The sequence below is a fragment of the Octopus bimaculoides genome, chromosome 7 (assembly GCF_001194135.2).
Source record: "Octopus bimaculoides isolate UCB-OBI-ISO-001 chromosome 7, ASM119413v2, whole genome shotgun sequence".
Classification (NCBI taxonomy): Eukaryota; Metazoa; Mollusca; class Cephalopoda; order Octopoda; family Octopodidae; genus Octopus; species Octopus bimaculoides.
This window is the reverse complement of record NC_068987.1, coordinates 95,873,584-95,891,653: the sequence shown is the minus strand read 5'-3', so window position 1 is coordinate 95,891,653 and position 18,070 is coordinate 95,873,584. Positions and strand designations below refer to the sequence as shown.

The window sequence follows — 18,070 nt, the reverse complement described above, 5'->3', positions numbered from 1 at the left end:
ATATATATATATATATATATATATATATACACACATTTATTCAACATTAATGTACATACATGTGTATATACATACATAAATTTATCCAAACATACCCTCACACTTTTCATTCTCATGAATGTGAAACCATTCATACTACTCTACTTATAAAGCCTAGTCATGCTCATATTTTGATACTTTTTCTTTCTATTTATATCAATTCATTTGGAATTAGGGGTTTATATTTAAAAAGGAACTTAAAGATCTAGAGTAAACTTGTAAGGTTTGTTTGTGCAAATCTACATAATTCTATATATTGTGATATGTCTTTTCATGTCTAATAATACTACTATAGAAACACATTCAGTATTCATTCAATTTTTACAGCTTGTAAGTGCATATACATATATATATAACTATAAACATGTCTATCCTAAAGTTGTTTCACTTTTAACCAAACGGCTTTATACACATGCAAACGATTATGAAAAATATACAGTATGTGTATATATATATATATATATATAGATACATACACACACATCATCATCATCATCACCATCATAATCGTTTAACATCCGTTTTCCATGCTGGCATAGTCTCAATGGTTTGACTGGAGGACTGGCAAGCCAGTAGGCTGCGCCAGGCTCCAATCCGATCTGGCAAGGTTTCTACAGCTGGATACCCTTCCTAATGCCAACCACTCCGAGATAGTGCTTTTTATGTGCCACTGGCACAGGAGCCAATCAGGGGTTACTGGCATTGGCTATATTCGGACGATACTTTTTACATTCCACCGGCATGGGGAGCCAGTCAGATGGCACTGGCATCAACTCACATGTGAATGGTGCTTACTATGAGTCACTGGCACGGGTGCCAGTCAGGCGGCACTGGCATCGGCTACAACTACAATTTCCAGTTTGATTTCAATCTTGATTTACTTTTGATTCGGTGACGGGCTTCTTTCAGTTTCCAGCTACCAAATCTACTCACAAGGCTTTGATCAGCCTGAAGCTATAATAGTAGGCACTTTCCTAAGGTGCACACAGTGGGATTGAATCCCAGACCACATGCTTGGGAAGCAAGCTTCTTACCACATAACCACATCTATACCTAGAATACATTCTCTCATCCTAAATACGCACGAGCCATTGTGAGAGCTTCTTGGTGCCTGATCCTAGAAAACATAGTAAGCAAGTACCCCTCAAATTTTATTCTGCCATCCTAGAAAAAATGGAATAAAACATTGGATAATGTCGCTGTTTGGAGATCGAAAAAAATTAGGGAAATGTTGGTTGTTGATGGCCAGAATAATTTTGATCATTGGTCTGCTCAATCAGGGATGTCCTTCAGGGTAGATAGAATAAGTACCAGCCCAGTCAAATACTGGGGTCAATGTAAATGACTTACTCCCTCCTTCAAACTTGCTGGCCTTGTACCAGAATTTGAAATCATTATTATTGTCATTATCATTATAGAAGGCAATGAGCTGGTAGAATCATTAATGCATAGACAAAATACTTAGTGGCATTTCTTCCAACTTTATATTCTGAGTTCAAATTCTGCCAAGGTCGACTTTACCTTTCATCTTTTCGGGGTCAATAAAATAAGTACCAGTTGAACACTGAGGTTGATGTAATCAACTCATTCCCTCCCCCAAATTGCTGCCCTTGTAGCAAAATTTGAAACCATTATTATTATTATTATTATTATTATTCAGGTCACTGCCTGGAATCGAACTCGGAATCTTGGGGTTAGTAGCCCGCGCTCTTAACCACTACGCCATATGTCCACGGGCATATGGCATAGTGGTTAAGAGCGCGGGCTACTAACCTCAAGATTCCAAGTTCGATTCCTGGCAGTGACCTGAATAATAGTAATAATAATAATCGTGATAATAATTATAATAATGATAATAACATTGAAAAATATTTTAGGAATGAGAACCCAGGTTCGAAATTTCCCCAAGACACCTGAAGAAGGCTGGAAGGTATATCAGCCAAAACGTTGTGTTAACAACAAACAAGATGTGGACTAATATCTGTCAAATGTAGATAATGTATCTCCTTTCCTCTCTATAATTTTTAACTTGCTCTCTCTCTCTCTCTCTCTCTCTCTCTCGCTCGCTCTCTCTCTCTCCCCTTTCAGTTATCTCTGTCTTTCTATCTGATATCTTCTCACTCTGCACTTATATTTCAGCAACAAACCAAGTGTTACATGTGGACCATTCAGCCAAATGAATACTGCCTACGATCTTGTCTCTCTGATGGTTGACAAATGGCAGTCTTCAAATTTATATCTCAAGAAAATCGTTAGGTTTATTTCTCAACGAGGTTTTATATTTGTAGTGCTTATTATCTTCTGGTGAGTATTGACTACCATTTCTGGCCTTCATGGTATTGACTACTATTACTAGCCTAGTGTCAGTCCTGGTAAAGACAATGACAGTGTAAACTTCATCATTCATAATTTACTCACTTTCTTCATCATCAGCAGCAAAAGTAACTAGCACTACCTTTCTCTTTCTTTCAGCTAATTAAAAATTATCATCATTATCTCCAATATCATCATTATGCCAATATCATCATTATTGTCACCATCAACCACCTTCATTATCGTCAATCACTGAGAGCCTCATTATTGTCACTGTCAACCATCAGCATTATCATGATGATCACTATAAGCACTATCGTCATCATTAGCCCCATCATCATCCTTTATTCTTATTAATCATATCATTATCATTAGCCATCATCATTATTGTTATCAATCTTATCCTCACCTTTATTGCCATCCCCAGTTTCATCATTTTCAAAAGTGTGTGTATCCACTGGAGTATTACATCAAAAAGCTGTGTGTGTGTGTGTGTCTTTCTTTTGTCTTTTACTTATTTTATTCATTAGATTATGGCCATGCTGGGGCACTGCCTTGAAGAATTTTAACTGAACAAATCAACCCAAGTACTTATTTTTTAAGCCTGATACTTGGGGTTAGTAGCCTGCACTATTAACCACTAAGCCATACGTTGAAGGCTGAAGGGTATATCAGCCGAAGTGTTGTGTTAACAACAAACAAGATGAGGACAAATATCTGTCAAATGTAAATAATGAACTTAGTTTTATGTCCAAATAAAAACGTGATGGCCACAGGTGGAATGTCTTTAGTAATAGGTCTACTCACTTGGGACTGACATGGAGTTAAACAAGAAAAAAAAAAGTGCTAGCAAATATTTCAAACTTGTTATAAGATCGATAACATCAGATGCTGAATAATATTTAGAATATATGTTCTTCTCTTTTTTATCTTTTTGATACAGTGTCATAGCATATTACAGTCATATTCTACTGACCAGCCATCGTAAAATGGTGAAGCTTCTTAAATACCAGCTGGATCTGGTAAGGACTAAATGTTTATTTTGCCTTTCAAATTGCATTACAAAATAATAATAATAAAAAAGAACTAACATAGCTTATTGTAGTATTTTTTCATAACTATTTCCATGTTGTTGGTATTGTGATTGTGTTTCATGATTTAACCTCATACAACTCTAATTTCAATTACACATGAACCAAGCCAACAAAAGATCCTTTCTGAGGATTCTGAGGTTTCTCATCAATCTAGAAATGGTAGCCAAATCTCCCTTTCAAACTGCACTTTCTTAAAAAAAAATTAAGGACACATTGGACATTGTATCCAAAGATTTACAAACTACATACAAAAAAGGATGGTTAATGGCAGGAACTCTTGAAATGCTTTTCATCAGAAACAATAATCATACAACAAATAGACTGGATTCCAAACTGCCCTCTGCTTTGTGCTTTTGAATTCCTCTTGAATAAAATATCCCTTGAAAAACAGATAAGGGTTTGGGATAAGATTTGTATATGACTCTAAGATGCACTCAATTGGCTGTGATCAAGTGTACTCATCATTGTACTGAAATTTTCTTCCCAAAAGGCCAATTGAATGAAATCTTATATCTAGGTGTATAACACTCTTTACATACAGGAAGCATACAGTAGACTTTACACACTTCTAGCATATCGTTTTTGCACCACAAAATATTCATACTGTACTCTTAATATTAATGAAGAATGAAGCACTCCATTTTTGTGACACGATCCCAATGTTTGGACAATAAACCTGAAAGTGTTCGGAAAAGTTAAACTTGGATAAGACTTAAATCAAAGTCCCTACATTCTCTTAGCTATCTCTTCAATATCCTGTTCAATTTACGCTACATAAACATTAGCAGGAAGATTGTTAGTACCAGTCTAGAGTGATAGATTAAGTGAAATTTCATTGGTGGTAGATTAGAAAGTGCCTTTAGAGCATAGAGTGAAATGCTTTGCAGTATTTCTTTCAGCTTTTTGCTGTCTGAGTTCAAATCTTAGCAAAGTCAACTATGTCTTTCATCCATCTGAGGGTCACTAAAATAATTTACCAATCCAGAGTAATGGATCGATAGAATTGTTAGTGTTGGATAAAATGTCTTGTAGTATTTTTTTTTCCAGTTGTTTGTGTTCTGAATGCCTGGATAATTGATTATCCATTATACATGTTAACACTATCACCTGATCTTCCACTGCTTTAGCAGAATTCAATCAGTTATTGCAAGCATCTTGGGTCTGGTCTCTTATTAGAGATTAACTTCCTCCTTTCCTCCAGTCAGTTTCAGGGAGCCCTAAAAAATTTACAGGGCCTCCTTATTTAGCAACGAAAAAGGTATTGTACGTTTTCATGCTCTGTATTAAAATAGACTTTCTATACACATCTGTCTATATGACACAACATGCCACACCCTCTTTCACTTCCCATGACACATTACAAATTACTATGTACCCCATGTCCTCATATAGCATCTCTTTGTCTTTGCAGTTTGTACAACATTATTCCATGTACACACATGCATTCAAATACACACATCGTTTTCCACATTCCTACAATATGACACAGACCACTCATCAAATTCCACACCCTTTGTTCAACTCCCAATGCATCATTCTCAGGAATGATATCACTCACACCAAACTCCACATACAACACTTACTACAATCCATATGCTGAATCCTTAAATATACCTTATATATTAATCTCCATGAGTTGCACATCACTCACCAAATTTTCTTAACCACATTTCATGTATCCTACTCCACTCACTATATGTCATCTATGTTCCTAATATGCTGCCACCCTACATACACTTCTTACCATTTTTTACATTACATTCCAATGTGCACACTTCAAGTGTCACATTAATAACTATGCTATCTTCTCTCTATAGGAAGGCAAGAACAAGCAGTTCTTGTTGACATTGATGAACAAAGCCAGGCAAACAGATGATGAAAAGTCAAGTAGGAGGAGATAGGAATATAATTGTTGTAAGTAATAAATATCTTGATTTTTCTGTATAAATTAGTGTAAATACAATCACAGATGAGTGTGGATGTTACTATAGAGTAGTTTAGAGGCTTACTGCTACTGCGTAGAGGTTTCCATAGGGCAAATGTTATGGTCAGTCATAGAGTAGTGATGAAACTATTATGAGGTGAGGCAAATTGGGAAACCAGTTATTGCCTGTCATAACCATTCCACTTCACTTACATCATTGTTGTGATCTTAACCCATTAACAGCTAATGTCCCATTTTTAAGACAGAGATTGTAAATTTTAATATAAGACTTTTGTTATATATATTTCATATTTACAGCATAATAGAAATTGGCAATATAGAAAGAGAAATATAATCAAAGAGCCCTCAGTAGCTAAGAAAATGTCAACATTTATAAATATTCTTAGCTGAATTATGACCTTCAATGGTGCAAAGAAAGGTATGAGCAATACTACACACAGCCTTATTTTGATCTCAGTGGTTCATCCACTTCAAGGTGGTATGACTTAACTCCAATACACAGCAGTAGCAATGTAGTTTGCAATACTGGATTAAGTTTGTTAGGTGGGAAATGCTACTTGCCATAGATTTGTATCTCTCCATGATTGAAAGGTGAGTAGCGAAGTGGTCTCTGTAATTCTAAGTTTGATTCTTGACACAATGACATGTTCATCATACTGTTCATCTTCTATTCTAACATCTCCCTCAATCATATATTTAAGTATGTAGGTTATTTGAATTTTTGTTCCATTGTAAGGATAATTAACCTTATCTAAATTTTACAATATCAGTAAAACATACACTGTCTTCAAGGTCAAAGTGTAGGAATGGGGTTACAGTGACTTGGGAACTCTATTGGATAAGTCTACAGAGTTTTTTCATCATTACATGAAACACTACTTTTGTAAACTGTTTTTCCATCCAATAAGTTGATGATTTCATAATTTCCTCATTTATAGAATCAACACAGTGATCAAGTTTTTTGTTGGAGCTAGGTCCTTTAATGAAGAGAGCTGGAAGTGCATCATAGCTACTAATGTAGCATTAAGGATTGTCTCTGTACTTGATCTACCATAATATTATTTGCTTAGGTTTCAATGATCCTTTTGAATGTATTAGAGTCAATCATCTGAGATCTTTCTCTCAACCACACCTCAGTGGATTGAGGTTTGGTGACCTAGGCCATGTGTCTGGGAGATCATGATCATGGAGATTGGTATGCATCCATGCTTAGGTTATCCTAGCCTTATGAGATGGCACAGAGTCTTGTTGGAAGACATATGGTCTTCTGTTGCATATCTGTCTATCCAGGGCTTCACAACTTTCTCCAACACCTCTTTGTAGACATTAGCATTGACTGTTAAATCCTGTGAGAAAAAGTGAGGCAACATGACATCTCCCTCATTGCTAACAAATCCCAAAACCATCACAGTTGCTGATAACTTAGATTACATGATCATTGGAACCTCATTCAGCTCTCTGCATAACTATTTATCTGATCTTGATTGAAGTTTTTCTCATCAGAGAAAAACCAAAGTATCCCAGCCTCTTGGCTTTTTAACTTGTTTAGCAAGCGTTTTGCACTTAGCAAACAATTCTCTCTTGTCACAACATAAGCTGATCCCTCCACATCACATACAACTTGTAACAGATGTCCTCATGCACAACTTTTCTGACTGTACATTCTGAAACCTTGAAGTCCTTTACAATTGGTCTGATTGACTTTCTGGGTTTTTTATCAATTATTTCTTTGACTTTTTGTACAAAGTTATGTTGCCTGGTGGCATTAGGACTCTGTGCATGCTTTTGGTATTTAGCTGCTGATGTTGGATCCCTATCAGCAGCTTCCAGCTCTTTTCAAGGATCAGGCAACTTTCAGGAAGTGAGCTACCTCTGTGTTACTATGCTATGGTTTTAAGGCAATGATTACAGTGTGCTTTTCCATTTGCTGAGTCAACCTGATGTCTGACAATTATTCATCTGAAAAAGTAAGGTTAAAAAATATATGTTAGAAGAAAGTTAGGGCTCTTAAAAGAGGTATCCTCCAAAAACTGATGCAATCTATATAACTTTTTTTTTTCCAGGCCAGTAGCAAAATTGGTTTATCTCTAAATGTGCTGCAATTGGAATAAAGAAGGAAGTGGTTACAACACCTAGGACTTTGCAAGGAAAACCAAGCAAGAGTATAACTTGTAAATATTATTTAAAAAAAAAAGAAACAGCAAAAATTCAGAGATTCTGTTAAAAAATAAGACTATAAAAAAAAGAAAGAAAATGAAAAAATATTGCAGACTATTTCCATTTTTGAGATTTTTTTTCATATTTGTTTTTAATGAATAATTCATATCACAGAATGATTTTTTGTTTTTTGAACTGTTATACTGTGTACAAAAATATCTTGTATTCTAGAGGTGAAATGACGAAGTGGGTGAGGTCTTGATTTCAAGACCACAGTTGGGTTTTTTTTTTTTTTTAGTTGTTTATTTAATTCTATATTGCCTCAGTTCAGCTGGCTCCCATGAAAACAATGTTACAAAATCTTCTGGGAATATTACCTACATTAAAGACAGACACTTTCCAACAGTAGACATATGTGTGTGCATATATATATATATTGAAATGAAGAGTTGAAAGTTAATAATTATTTATTAACAAATTGGTAATCTTTACTTCTTACAGCCAATTTGTTAATAATAAATAATTAACTTTCAACTCTCCATTTTCTTTTCTTCATTTAACTGGATATGAACTATATGCCTAATATATAAAGGAATTAAGGGAATTTCATTCCCCAATAATACTAGTTATCAAACCAGTATTCCCTTGGATGTAACCATCCCTTTATGAGGTTAACATATCCTCTAAATAAATCTATATATATATATGCACACACATATGTACATACATACATATCTTGTCTTTTTAATACCATGAGACAGAAACAAATCTCAGGGTCATCTAATCTCCCTCTCATTTATATCTGAGATTGGTGACATTTTTATAATTCTTTTTTTTTGAAACTGTATAATAAACGTATTTTTTGTATTCTATTTTTATAATGTTTCAGTCATTTGGCTGCGACCATACTGGGGCACTGCCTTCATGGGATTTACTCAGTTATATTGACCCCAGTTCTTGATTTCAGTTTGGTATTTGTTTTATTGATTTCTATTCATTGAATTGCTAAGTTATATTATTGACATAAAGAGATTCAAATTGAAATGCTGGTAAACACATATACATACATACCTGTACATACTTATGTGTATGTGAGTGTATGCATATATATATATATATATGATGGCCATCTACTCGTGACTGAGGAAGATCATTGCTGACCTTCAGGAATGTTGTATGCTCTTGAACTAACTTATATTTTGCATCTGTGCTCTGTTGGTGGCTGAGCCCTGCTCTTGACAAGCATACACGACTGCAAACATTGCAAACAAGGCTTTCCCTATTCACAAAACCAGCAGTGCATTTTCGAGCAGCATGCTTAAGTTCTTCATGCAGAATACGTGTTCTCTCAAAGGTGCCGACCCTTTCCTTAACCTGCTTCCTCCATCTGTGGCGATGACAGGCAGAGCTCTTCCAGTCAGTCTCCTGCATATCACAAGCCTTTAATGAGGACTTGACACAGTCCTTAAATTGCAGCCTTTACATACATTCACATGCACTCATTAATCTTTAATGGGCTTCTCTGATTAGTAAATTCCATACATAAGGTATTAATAAACCTACATCTACAGCAGCAGAAGACACTTGCCAAGGGATTTGCCACTAAGAACTTGGAACTGTGTTGTGTAAAGTGGGCATCTTAACCATATGGTTACACCTGTACCAATGTATGACTGACTCTTATATAAATGTCCACATATGGCAGATATCCTGCGTGCATGTCTATTAACAGCAAATCTGCAGTGCTTTAGCTAAAATATCTTCTTTAGATATCCCATTTCCTTTACAAACACAACCAAAAAAAAAGATAAAAGTAAAAATAACTCTCCTTAGCATATATTTTTTTAATGTATGGTAGATAAGTGCTCATTATTGATTCAATGGGGTTTTCCTTCTTCTTTTGAGTTTACCTGTTTTTGTTTAACAACATGTTTACCTTAAAAGAGCAGAACTATGATCAAAGGCATTCCAGCTATGACCACACATCTTTTTATGATTATATAGCCCATGGCTGTGGTTTACAAGACTTGGAGGGCTGGCCGCTAGACTTGTGGTACACAAGCCAACTGGTGTATGGACATGACTTGATATCACATAAATCAGTACCCCTGCCTAAGGTTAAACAGGCTTTGTGCCTTAAGGGTAAGCTGGAGAGTAGAAGACCAACATAGTAAACTGTATATTATCTGGCAGAAGACAAGCCACTGTCGTATCTTCTCTAAAACAAAATCATAAATCTTCAGACTTTGGCATGGAAGTCTATGATTGCTGACACATGTAAAACTGGTGTGGAACATGGAGAGAGAGAGAACATCAACCAGCAGATGTTTCAATACAACATTAATCCAATGTGCCTTTATTTAAAATGGTATTGAGTGAAATATTTATATTTTGAGTTCAAATCATGGTCAACTTCTGGAAGTCAATAAAATAATGTATTATCCAAGTACTGGGGTCAATGTAATCAAATGTTCCTGCCCACTGAAATTTCTGACTTTGTGAATATTTAAAAAAACTGTTATCTCTAATGTTTAATAAAATAAATCTTTCTTAATATATTGATGTTAATTTAATAAAACTATACCACTTTATCAATTATATCACTTTGTCTTCATGAAAACATGTAGCATAGTGGTTAGAGTAATGTTGGGCTCAAGATCATAAGCCCATGGGTTTAATTCCTAGACTGGCAACATGTTATGTCCTTAAAAGCAATACACTTGTTACATGTTGCTCCAGTCTACTAGGTTTATCTCCAGTGGCCTTAGTGAAAGAGGTTGTGTGGTTAACCAGATTGAATGGGCTGAAGATAGACGTCTTCCATTGATTTTGCAGGTTTCAGCCAAAGGCTGCAGCCATGCTGAGGTACTGCCTTTAGTGTTGCTGTTTTTATTTCATATTTCCTGGATTTATTTCTGATGGAGTAGTGAGATGTCTGAATTCTTTAAGTTCAAAATATGAAGAGAAAAATGAAAAATACATAGAAATGCTGAAATTCAAATCTTCAGTTGGACTATTCTGGTTTCAACCAGTTATGAACAAGTGAAACTTGATGATGCCCTTTTTCTAGGAAGGAATGCAGGATATTCCAGGTGAAATTTTGAATTTGTGTTTTATTACATACCACATTGTGTATTTCTAATAGTGTATTATGATCATGTGTTCCATCCTCATTTCTTTTCCAACGTCTCTTGGACTGCATTATCTAATGTGTTCTTCCTTTTTCAAAAAATATATTTGATTTCTGATAGATGTAGCTGAGGCGTCTAGCAGAAAGTGCTTCTCACTTTAGCAGAGGGCATGTGAATTTATGTAGGAAGGTAACTAGACAAATTGAATCAACTCTAGCTCAGAGGGGATCGTGGTGGTGGTGCTGCTGCTGCACAGATACTCAAGACCAATCCAAAAAGCCACATGACTGACTTACAATGATTCACTCACAAACATTTAAGAACTCATTAGCTCACAGTGAATACAGTTTCCTTTGCTTGTGCTGCTACAACTCTCTCTGCTCTTTTGAATTGGCTAGCTGCATGCCTTTATTAAAAAATGGTTTAATCAGAGAAAGAAACCATGATACATGAGCTGCTGCACTAAGAAGCAACACATCAAGTTCTCTGGACGTCAAAGGGGACACTCTCATGACAGGTGATGATAATAAACCAGTAGGCCTAATTGACTCACCTAGAAGACCCACATTTAACCTTTATTCCAGAACTTCAAATATCTTGAATTTTCTCTTTATCCACATTTCTCCTGTAAACTCTGCATCAACCCCATTCTTCATAAAAGGCCTGAAAGGTCATAGATATTGCTACCCCTACCCTTTTTTGTAAACTCTGAAATAAAGGAAGTTGTTGAAGTTAAAACTTACCATTGTGATAATGAAAGCAAGTTATGGGGATGGTGTATACACAGAACTGATGTTTGCACAGTATGAATCAGATACACAGTTTACCAATTAAATGTTTTGGTGAAGATTTATGCTGCTTGAAAATCACGAACAGGATGTACTTTTGTACACCCTACTCAAGATAGAATGACCTAGAAAAAGCGATGCAGTTGGTTTGGGAAAGTTAGCTTGTATCAACAGTCTTCCAACTGTACAGATGTTAACCCTTTCGTTAGTATATTTCTGACCAAAATACACCCCTCATGAGTTTCAATTAAATTCTAAAATAATCATGAATTTAGATTAGTTTCATTAAACAACTGTAACTTTTTTTTACAATATCGTGAAGACGAAAATATATTGAAGTGGAAACATTAAAGATATATAGAAAACTTTGACCTCTGAACCCAACTCCCTCCCATAAAATTAAATATCTGTATCTATCTTTTCAACTCTTGGCTGTACTTTGATAACCTGTCACCTAAGTCATTTGGAACAAACAACCAGCTGAAGCGTATCAGGTAGATTTTCTGTCTGTGACCCAAATACCAACACCACCTTGATGTTGTGTATTAACAGCTCACTGCTGCAAATAGCACTAACAGTGCAGTGCTGAGTTCAAAGTCAACCAGTAAATAAATTTACAACACCTGGCTGCATACCTTGAGGGCAAGCCCTGGCAATTGCCACCATTTACCTTTCTCTTTTCGCTGCTCTACCATCCCATCTATGCTCTGATCCTTTTACTTGTGAATCTATCCTGGCACTTCCATCATCTCTCTCCTGTTTTCCCCTCTCTCTCTCTCTCTTTCCTGACTGGGTAGCCATGTATTTCCTCTACAGCAGCACACTTGAGTCTGCCCTCTTGACCATTCTCTCCCTCTCCTTCCCTTGCTTTTCCCTCTGGCTAAGTAACCAAATGTCTCTTTCACATCAGCACACCTGTTTCTGTCCTCTTGTTACTTCTCACTCTCTTGCTCTGTCCGACTAACCATGTACCTCTTCTATAGCAAGACACTTGTTTCTGCCTCTCTGTTTCTCTCTAACCTTGACTCATCTAACACAAGATCCCTTCCTCCCATCTCAAAATTCTTTGTCTTACAAGTTACTTGGTGATCCTGTCAATGCTGGTGTCACATAAAATGCATTCGATTCACACTGTAAAGTATTTGGCATTTGGTAAGACATCCAGCAGTAAAAACCATGCCAAAACTGACTTCACCTTTTGCTGGTGCCACATAAAAAACACTGTCCACTTTGCAGAGTGGTTGGTGTTAAGAAGTAAAAACCCTTCCAAACCAGACACAATAGCCTGGAATAGTCTTCTACCAGGTCAGCTCCTGTCAAACCATCCAACCCATGATAGCTTGGAAGGCAGATATTAAACAATGATGATGATGTACAAGAAGTCTTCAATATCATACCTACAATCCAGTCAGATTGCAACACTTAGATAACTAAAAATTGGATGTGAGAGATTCTTCCCCTACCTAAATGGAAGAGGATTTGAGTTTAACAATGTTAAAGAAAAAAAAAAACAATGCTCTTATTGCTTTCAGAAGAATGCAGTTTTCCTGGTACCTGTTGACAGCTAAGTAAACCAGTGTTATGGTGACAGTTATACGTTTTCATAATGAAACAGACCTTTCTTTATTCAGAATAGGTTTGACCCATCAATCGAAAAATAGACGTCTCTTACTGCTACACAGACCCAGATTAGCTCTGATTTGAGCAGGCTTAAGGCCAACAGACAACCAAAAGACTTGGTGTGATCCACTGGTTCAGATATATTACACATTTGCTGAGCTGAAAGCCATACTGCACAACCAAATTATGCAGTACTTAATCATACAGAATGTAGTGCTACTATGAGTACACTGAATTTACTTCACAAATCTATTTCTATGTCTGTGTGGTTTAGAAGTTTGCTCCCCAACCACATGGTTCCAGGTTCAGTCCCATAGCTTGGCATCTTGCGCATGGGCTTTCTACCATAACCAGGGATTGACGAAAGCCTTGTGAGTAGATATACATGTGTGTGTGTGTCTCCTTGTCTTGACAATGTGACTGTCATGTCATTCAGTTCCAATATACTGCAAAAACATGTCTAAGAGTGGGAAAAGATTGTTTTGCTTGAAAGCAGGTAGGGGTTGGTAACAAAAAAGGCATACAGTTATAGTAAATCTTCCCCCAATAAACTCCATCTGACCCATGCAAGCATGGAAAAATGGATGCTAAAAGAATGAAGATTATTCTGGTGGTATCAAAAAGATAGGACACCTTACATGTGCAGGTAGACTTTCATTTGTTTTTCTGTTGGCCAGAAATAAACAATTGCTTGTGTAGCCACATAGCAGGATGAAAATCTGAACTCCCTGAAAGGATTTGAATTTTAAACTTAAGTATCATATGAATCATGTATAAACATTAACCTTTTAGCATTCAAACCAGCCATATCCCTAATGCAGGATTAACTCAAAACAATATAAATAAACAACCATTACATTTGGCAGAAATTTGGATAATAAAGGGTTAAAGTATGCAACACTGTTGTGCAGGAAAGTGTAAAGAATATGTTAAATGTCTATTTAAATTTATACCAAAGTTTCATGTAGCTATGAGGGTGGATACTGCGAAACATTCATTGAGGATCACTGTCATCCACTCGACTTGCAACAAACCAGAGTATAGGCTTAGTAAAATAGGTGCACATATACGTGTACAAAGAAACAAAGCCCATGTGTGCAAACCAAAGAGAATTGTTCTCAATACATAAAGTAGAGTTTATATTTAATGGAAAACAGACAGTAAACCACTGACAGCTTTCCCATTATATGTTTGTCAAAATGAGCCAAGAACTGACTTAGTAAACAGACTTGACTCAATACACATTTTCTTTCAATGAAGGTAAAAGCTTAAAGCCAGTTAATTGTGAGTTGGGACTGAAATTTTCTACTTTGGGTCAGATAAGTTAAATCATCTTAGCAAACTAATTTTGTCACAACTTTCTCAAGTTTACTAGTCCCTGTTTAAACAATTCTTCTGACAGTGTTGGAGGAAAAAAGCTGTGATTTAAACTGACATGAACACAACAATATTTAAAGCGTTAATGATAAGATGTCTTTTGAAACCATCAAAATTTTGCACACATCTCACTTTTATTTACTATAAAATATATGTATAGTGACCTACAAGCTTCAGGGAAGGGAAGAAAAGTCCTTACATGTTGTCTAGTGTACAGATGTTAAGGGCTAGTAGGTGAAATATGAGGGAAATTTAAAAAAAAAAAAAAAGTATTTAGCCAGTTTTTGGCTAATTCTATGAAAATTATCTAAAACAGTTCCGGAGTTTAAGAATGACTGAACCATTTATAGAGATACAGCAAAATGTAAGATGAGAAAGAGAGTTAACCAAATAAAAAAATAAAACTTAAATGTAAATTTTCACAAAACACATTTTTCTCTTTTTTTATTTAAAAGTAAACAAATATTAAAAAAAAAAGAATTTTTTTTGTTTATGTAGTTTTTTTTTTTCTTTAATGTATTTTATATAAATATGAAGAAATTTGACTAAGAAAGGAGAAAAGAATGAGAAATATATAATAAACAAGACAAAAAAATTACAAATGAAATTAAAATAATAGAAAACAAGAACCAAAGTGAACATGTTAAGGAATATGTTAAAAAAAGTTAAGATGATATAGTGCTTTTGTTATATATTTTTTCTTTCTTTTTAATAGACTCTTCTCCCATATTTTTTACATGGTCAAATAAAATACTGATTTAAAACAAAGTGACTAAAATTAATTGTAACATACAGTTAACTGAAAGGACTGCAGACTGCCAAAAAACACGATTTAAACAAGGATTTTAAAGAGAAGAAAATACTAGGTGATCTGAAACTGCTGTTTAGATGCACTGAGAGAAGCACCCAAAAGCAGAATGAAAGGAAAGAAGAAAAAAAAACAAAACAAAAATAAATGCTGTGTGAGTAGATTAGCCAATCAGAGGGAGGGAGACAGTATATAAATCCAGTCCAATTTGTAAAGAGTCCTGTTTCTCATTAAACCATATACATTACAAAGAGTGAAATTGTCATCAGCAGTGAAATCAACTGTAGAAGTGGGGATGGAGTGGGTGGAATCTGAAACACTTGAAAGATGCACAAATTCAAAGATTTACATGAAATTTAAAAGAAAGAAAGGTATCATTAAGGTTAATTTTATAGTTTGTGTAGTTTTCAAAGTTCAATATATCCTATCTACAATAGCTGGAATTGGTATATGAAAGTAATGGAAATAATCTCAGATTTGTCAAATCATGTTCATGCAAAAGCATTGTTGTTTTGCTGGAGGAGAAACAGCCTGTTCTTCCAGTAACTTCTTTAATCACAAACTAAATCTTCCATAACACCCTAACTTTACATTTTCAAACGTGTTGGTAGGTAAAAATAGAACTCCTTGATTACCCACAAAAAGAGACAAACAGACAGAAAATAAGTGAAAATGTATGATGCTAACATTCATGATGAAAACTACAGATTCATTAGAGAAGGTTTCCTTTCACCATATATTTTCAAACAAATAAAAACAACAGTAGTAATTATGATGATGAGTTCTTTTGACGAGGCACAAGGCCAGCATTTTTGACATGGTGAGGGCACAGTTAACTGAATCAAAATAAGATTATTACTGATAGCTATCAGCCCCTTGTGGGGATGAATAGTGAAGTTTAAGCAAGATAGATTCTGAACTCTGAACCAAGAGATGAAACTAAATACTTCAATGTATCCAGTTCGGTACTACATTGCCCTTATGTTTGCATCAGCGCAAAGCCTTAGATTTTATAAAGAAGACAAAAATGAGAATTTGTTATGTTTATGCCTGTCTCAAGGGCATAAGTCAAATGATTTCAAGCAGGTAAGAAAACTGGTTTACAGACTCAGCTTACTCTTGCTCTTGACAACACTTGTAAGAGTAATGGCAACAATAAAAGACCAAGAGAAAATACAACCCAAAAATGGAAACAAGCAAATTTAAAAAAAAAAAAAAACCTCTAGGAAAGAACAAATATTAGATAAATGATGAAGGTATTAAGTCTCTTCATTCAGGAAGTATGTCCACACACATACACACACACAGATACAAACTCACATAACTATTGTACTATATATATATATATATATATATATATGTATTGTAAGATACATGTTCTTTCAGGTTTTGAGAGTATTAGTTTTCATGAGTAACCAAAATGAACAAAAACAAGAGTAGGTGAATATATGGGTGTGCATGTACCTACAATTAAAAATGGGGGAAAAAATAAAGAAACAAAAAGAAAAAACAACCAGAATCTTCAATTAATGATTAAATAGGCAATTGATTAAAAAAAATTCTAAAGTCTACTTGTTTAAATACAACATGCTTTCCATTTTTGCTGGTTCTTGCTTGAGAGAGAGAGAGAGAGAAAGAGAGAGACAGAGAAAGGGGGGAAAAAAAAAACTAAGAATTCCCCCTCTATTGTGTGTATTCATTTTTCCTCATCACTATCAGATCTGCCGGGATTAGATGTGCGACTTGACAGTGCAGCATGTGATCTGTCTGGAGATGGAGATCTGAAAATATAAAACAGGTAGACTGTAGTAACAATTATCACAATGATGATAACTAGAGGCAGTATCCAACTGTTCACACATTTATAGAAAGTATCAGAAAAACTTACAACATAACCTATACAATCTTCGCTTTGAAAAGATGTGCCTCTGTTCAAAACCTCAAGTGCCTTACCTAAGTGCAAAACTGTGGACCTCAACTCAAAACATAGAGCCTTACATTCACTATAAAAATGAAAGTATGCACACATGTGAGTGAGTGAGTGAGTGAGTGTGTGTGTACAAAAATTGGCACCAGGTGTAGCTCAAGTGGCAAATATATACACACGATTATGTGTGCATACATATATATATATATATAGATAGATAGATAGATAGGTATATACTGTATGAGCCCCATGGAAGAAATGACTAAAGAGTGGGACATTTGACAATGTGGGGTTCTCATGAAGACCCGCCTATCTCTGTGAAACCAACTTGTGGAAGCACTGTGGCCATGTATATGCACTGATGGGCACAAGTCATCAATTTCTGCCAATGTCCCTCCCTCACCCATTATCTCTTTCACTGCAAACCCAACCTTCAGACAATATTTTTCTTGCTACCAAGAACCAGTTCACTTGTTAGCCATTCTTCATCTATTCCTTTTCTCTTTCCTCACCCATATGTTAGTGATTCATCACCCTACACTGAACCATCAAATTATCTCCCCTCATATACTATGCTTTGCTCTCTCTCTCTCTCTCCACATGGAGGTGTTGGAGACAAATACCAACACTTCCGTGTGGCACACTTGAACAATTGTGAAGATCTCCTCATTTGAAACTATTGGTTGCTTTGTTAAGCTGCAAATGAAATGTGTGTGTGCATGCCTCGTTTTATGGCATGGTGTGATAGTTGCAAACAAGCATCAATGTCATTTAAGCAGTCCTTTGTTTTGATTCATCTGTATATATATTCAAAGGCAGTGTGTGTGTGTGTGTGTGTGTGTGTGTGTGTGTGTGTGTGTGTGTGTGTGTG

The 18,070-nt window shown here is 35.4% G+C and overlaps 2 protein-coding genes across 5 annotated transcripts in view; one reads left to right on the top strand and one right to left on the bottom strand.

Annotated features, from left to right (window-relative positions):
• Positions 1-10,104, top strand: part of LOC106868847 (transmembrane channel-like protein 5) — a 95,083-nt gene extending 84,979 nt beyond the window's left edge. Inside the window, exons 16-19 of the mRNA XM_052969462.1 lie at positions 2,179-2,343; positions 3,296-3,374; positions 5,264-5,360; positions 7,455-10,104. Of these exons, the coding sequence (XP_052825422.1) occupies positions 2,179-2,343; positions 3,296-3,374; positions 5,264-5,347 (328 nt within the window). The 3' untranslated portion in view covers positions 5,348-5,360; positions 7,455-10,104. The remainder of the gene's footprint in view (positions 1-2,178; positions 2,344-3,295; positions 3,375-5,263; positions 5,361-7,454) is intronic.
• A 4,472-nt stretch (positions 10,105-14,576) lies between these two features.
• LOC106868844 (probable splicing factor, arginine/serine-rich 6) overlaps positions 14,577-18,070 on the bottom strand; it is a 65,292-nt gene continuing 61,798 nt past the window's right edge. For all 4 annotated transcript variants that reach the window (XM_014914282.2, XM_014914280.2, XM_014914281.2 and 1 more), the window contains one exon: positions 14,577-17,053. In XM_014914282.2, the coding sequence (XP_014769768.1) occupies positions 16,969-17,053 (85 nt within the window). In that variant the 3' untranslated portion in view covers positions 14,577-16,968. The remainder of the gene's footprint in view (positions 17,054-18,070) is intronic.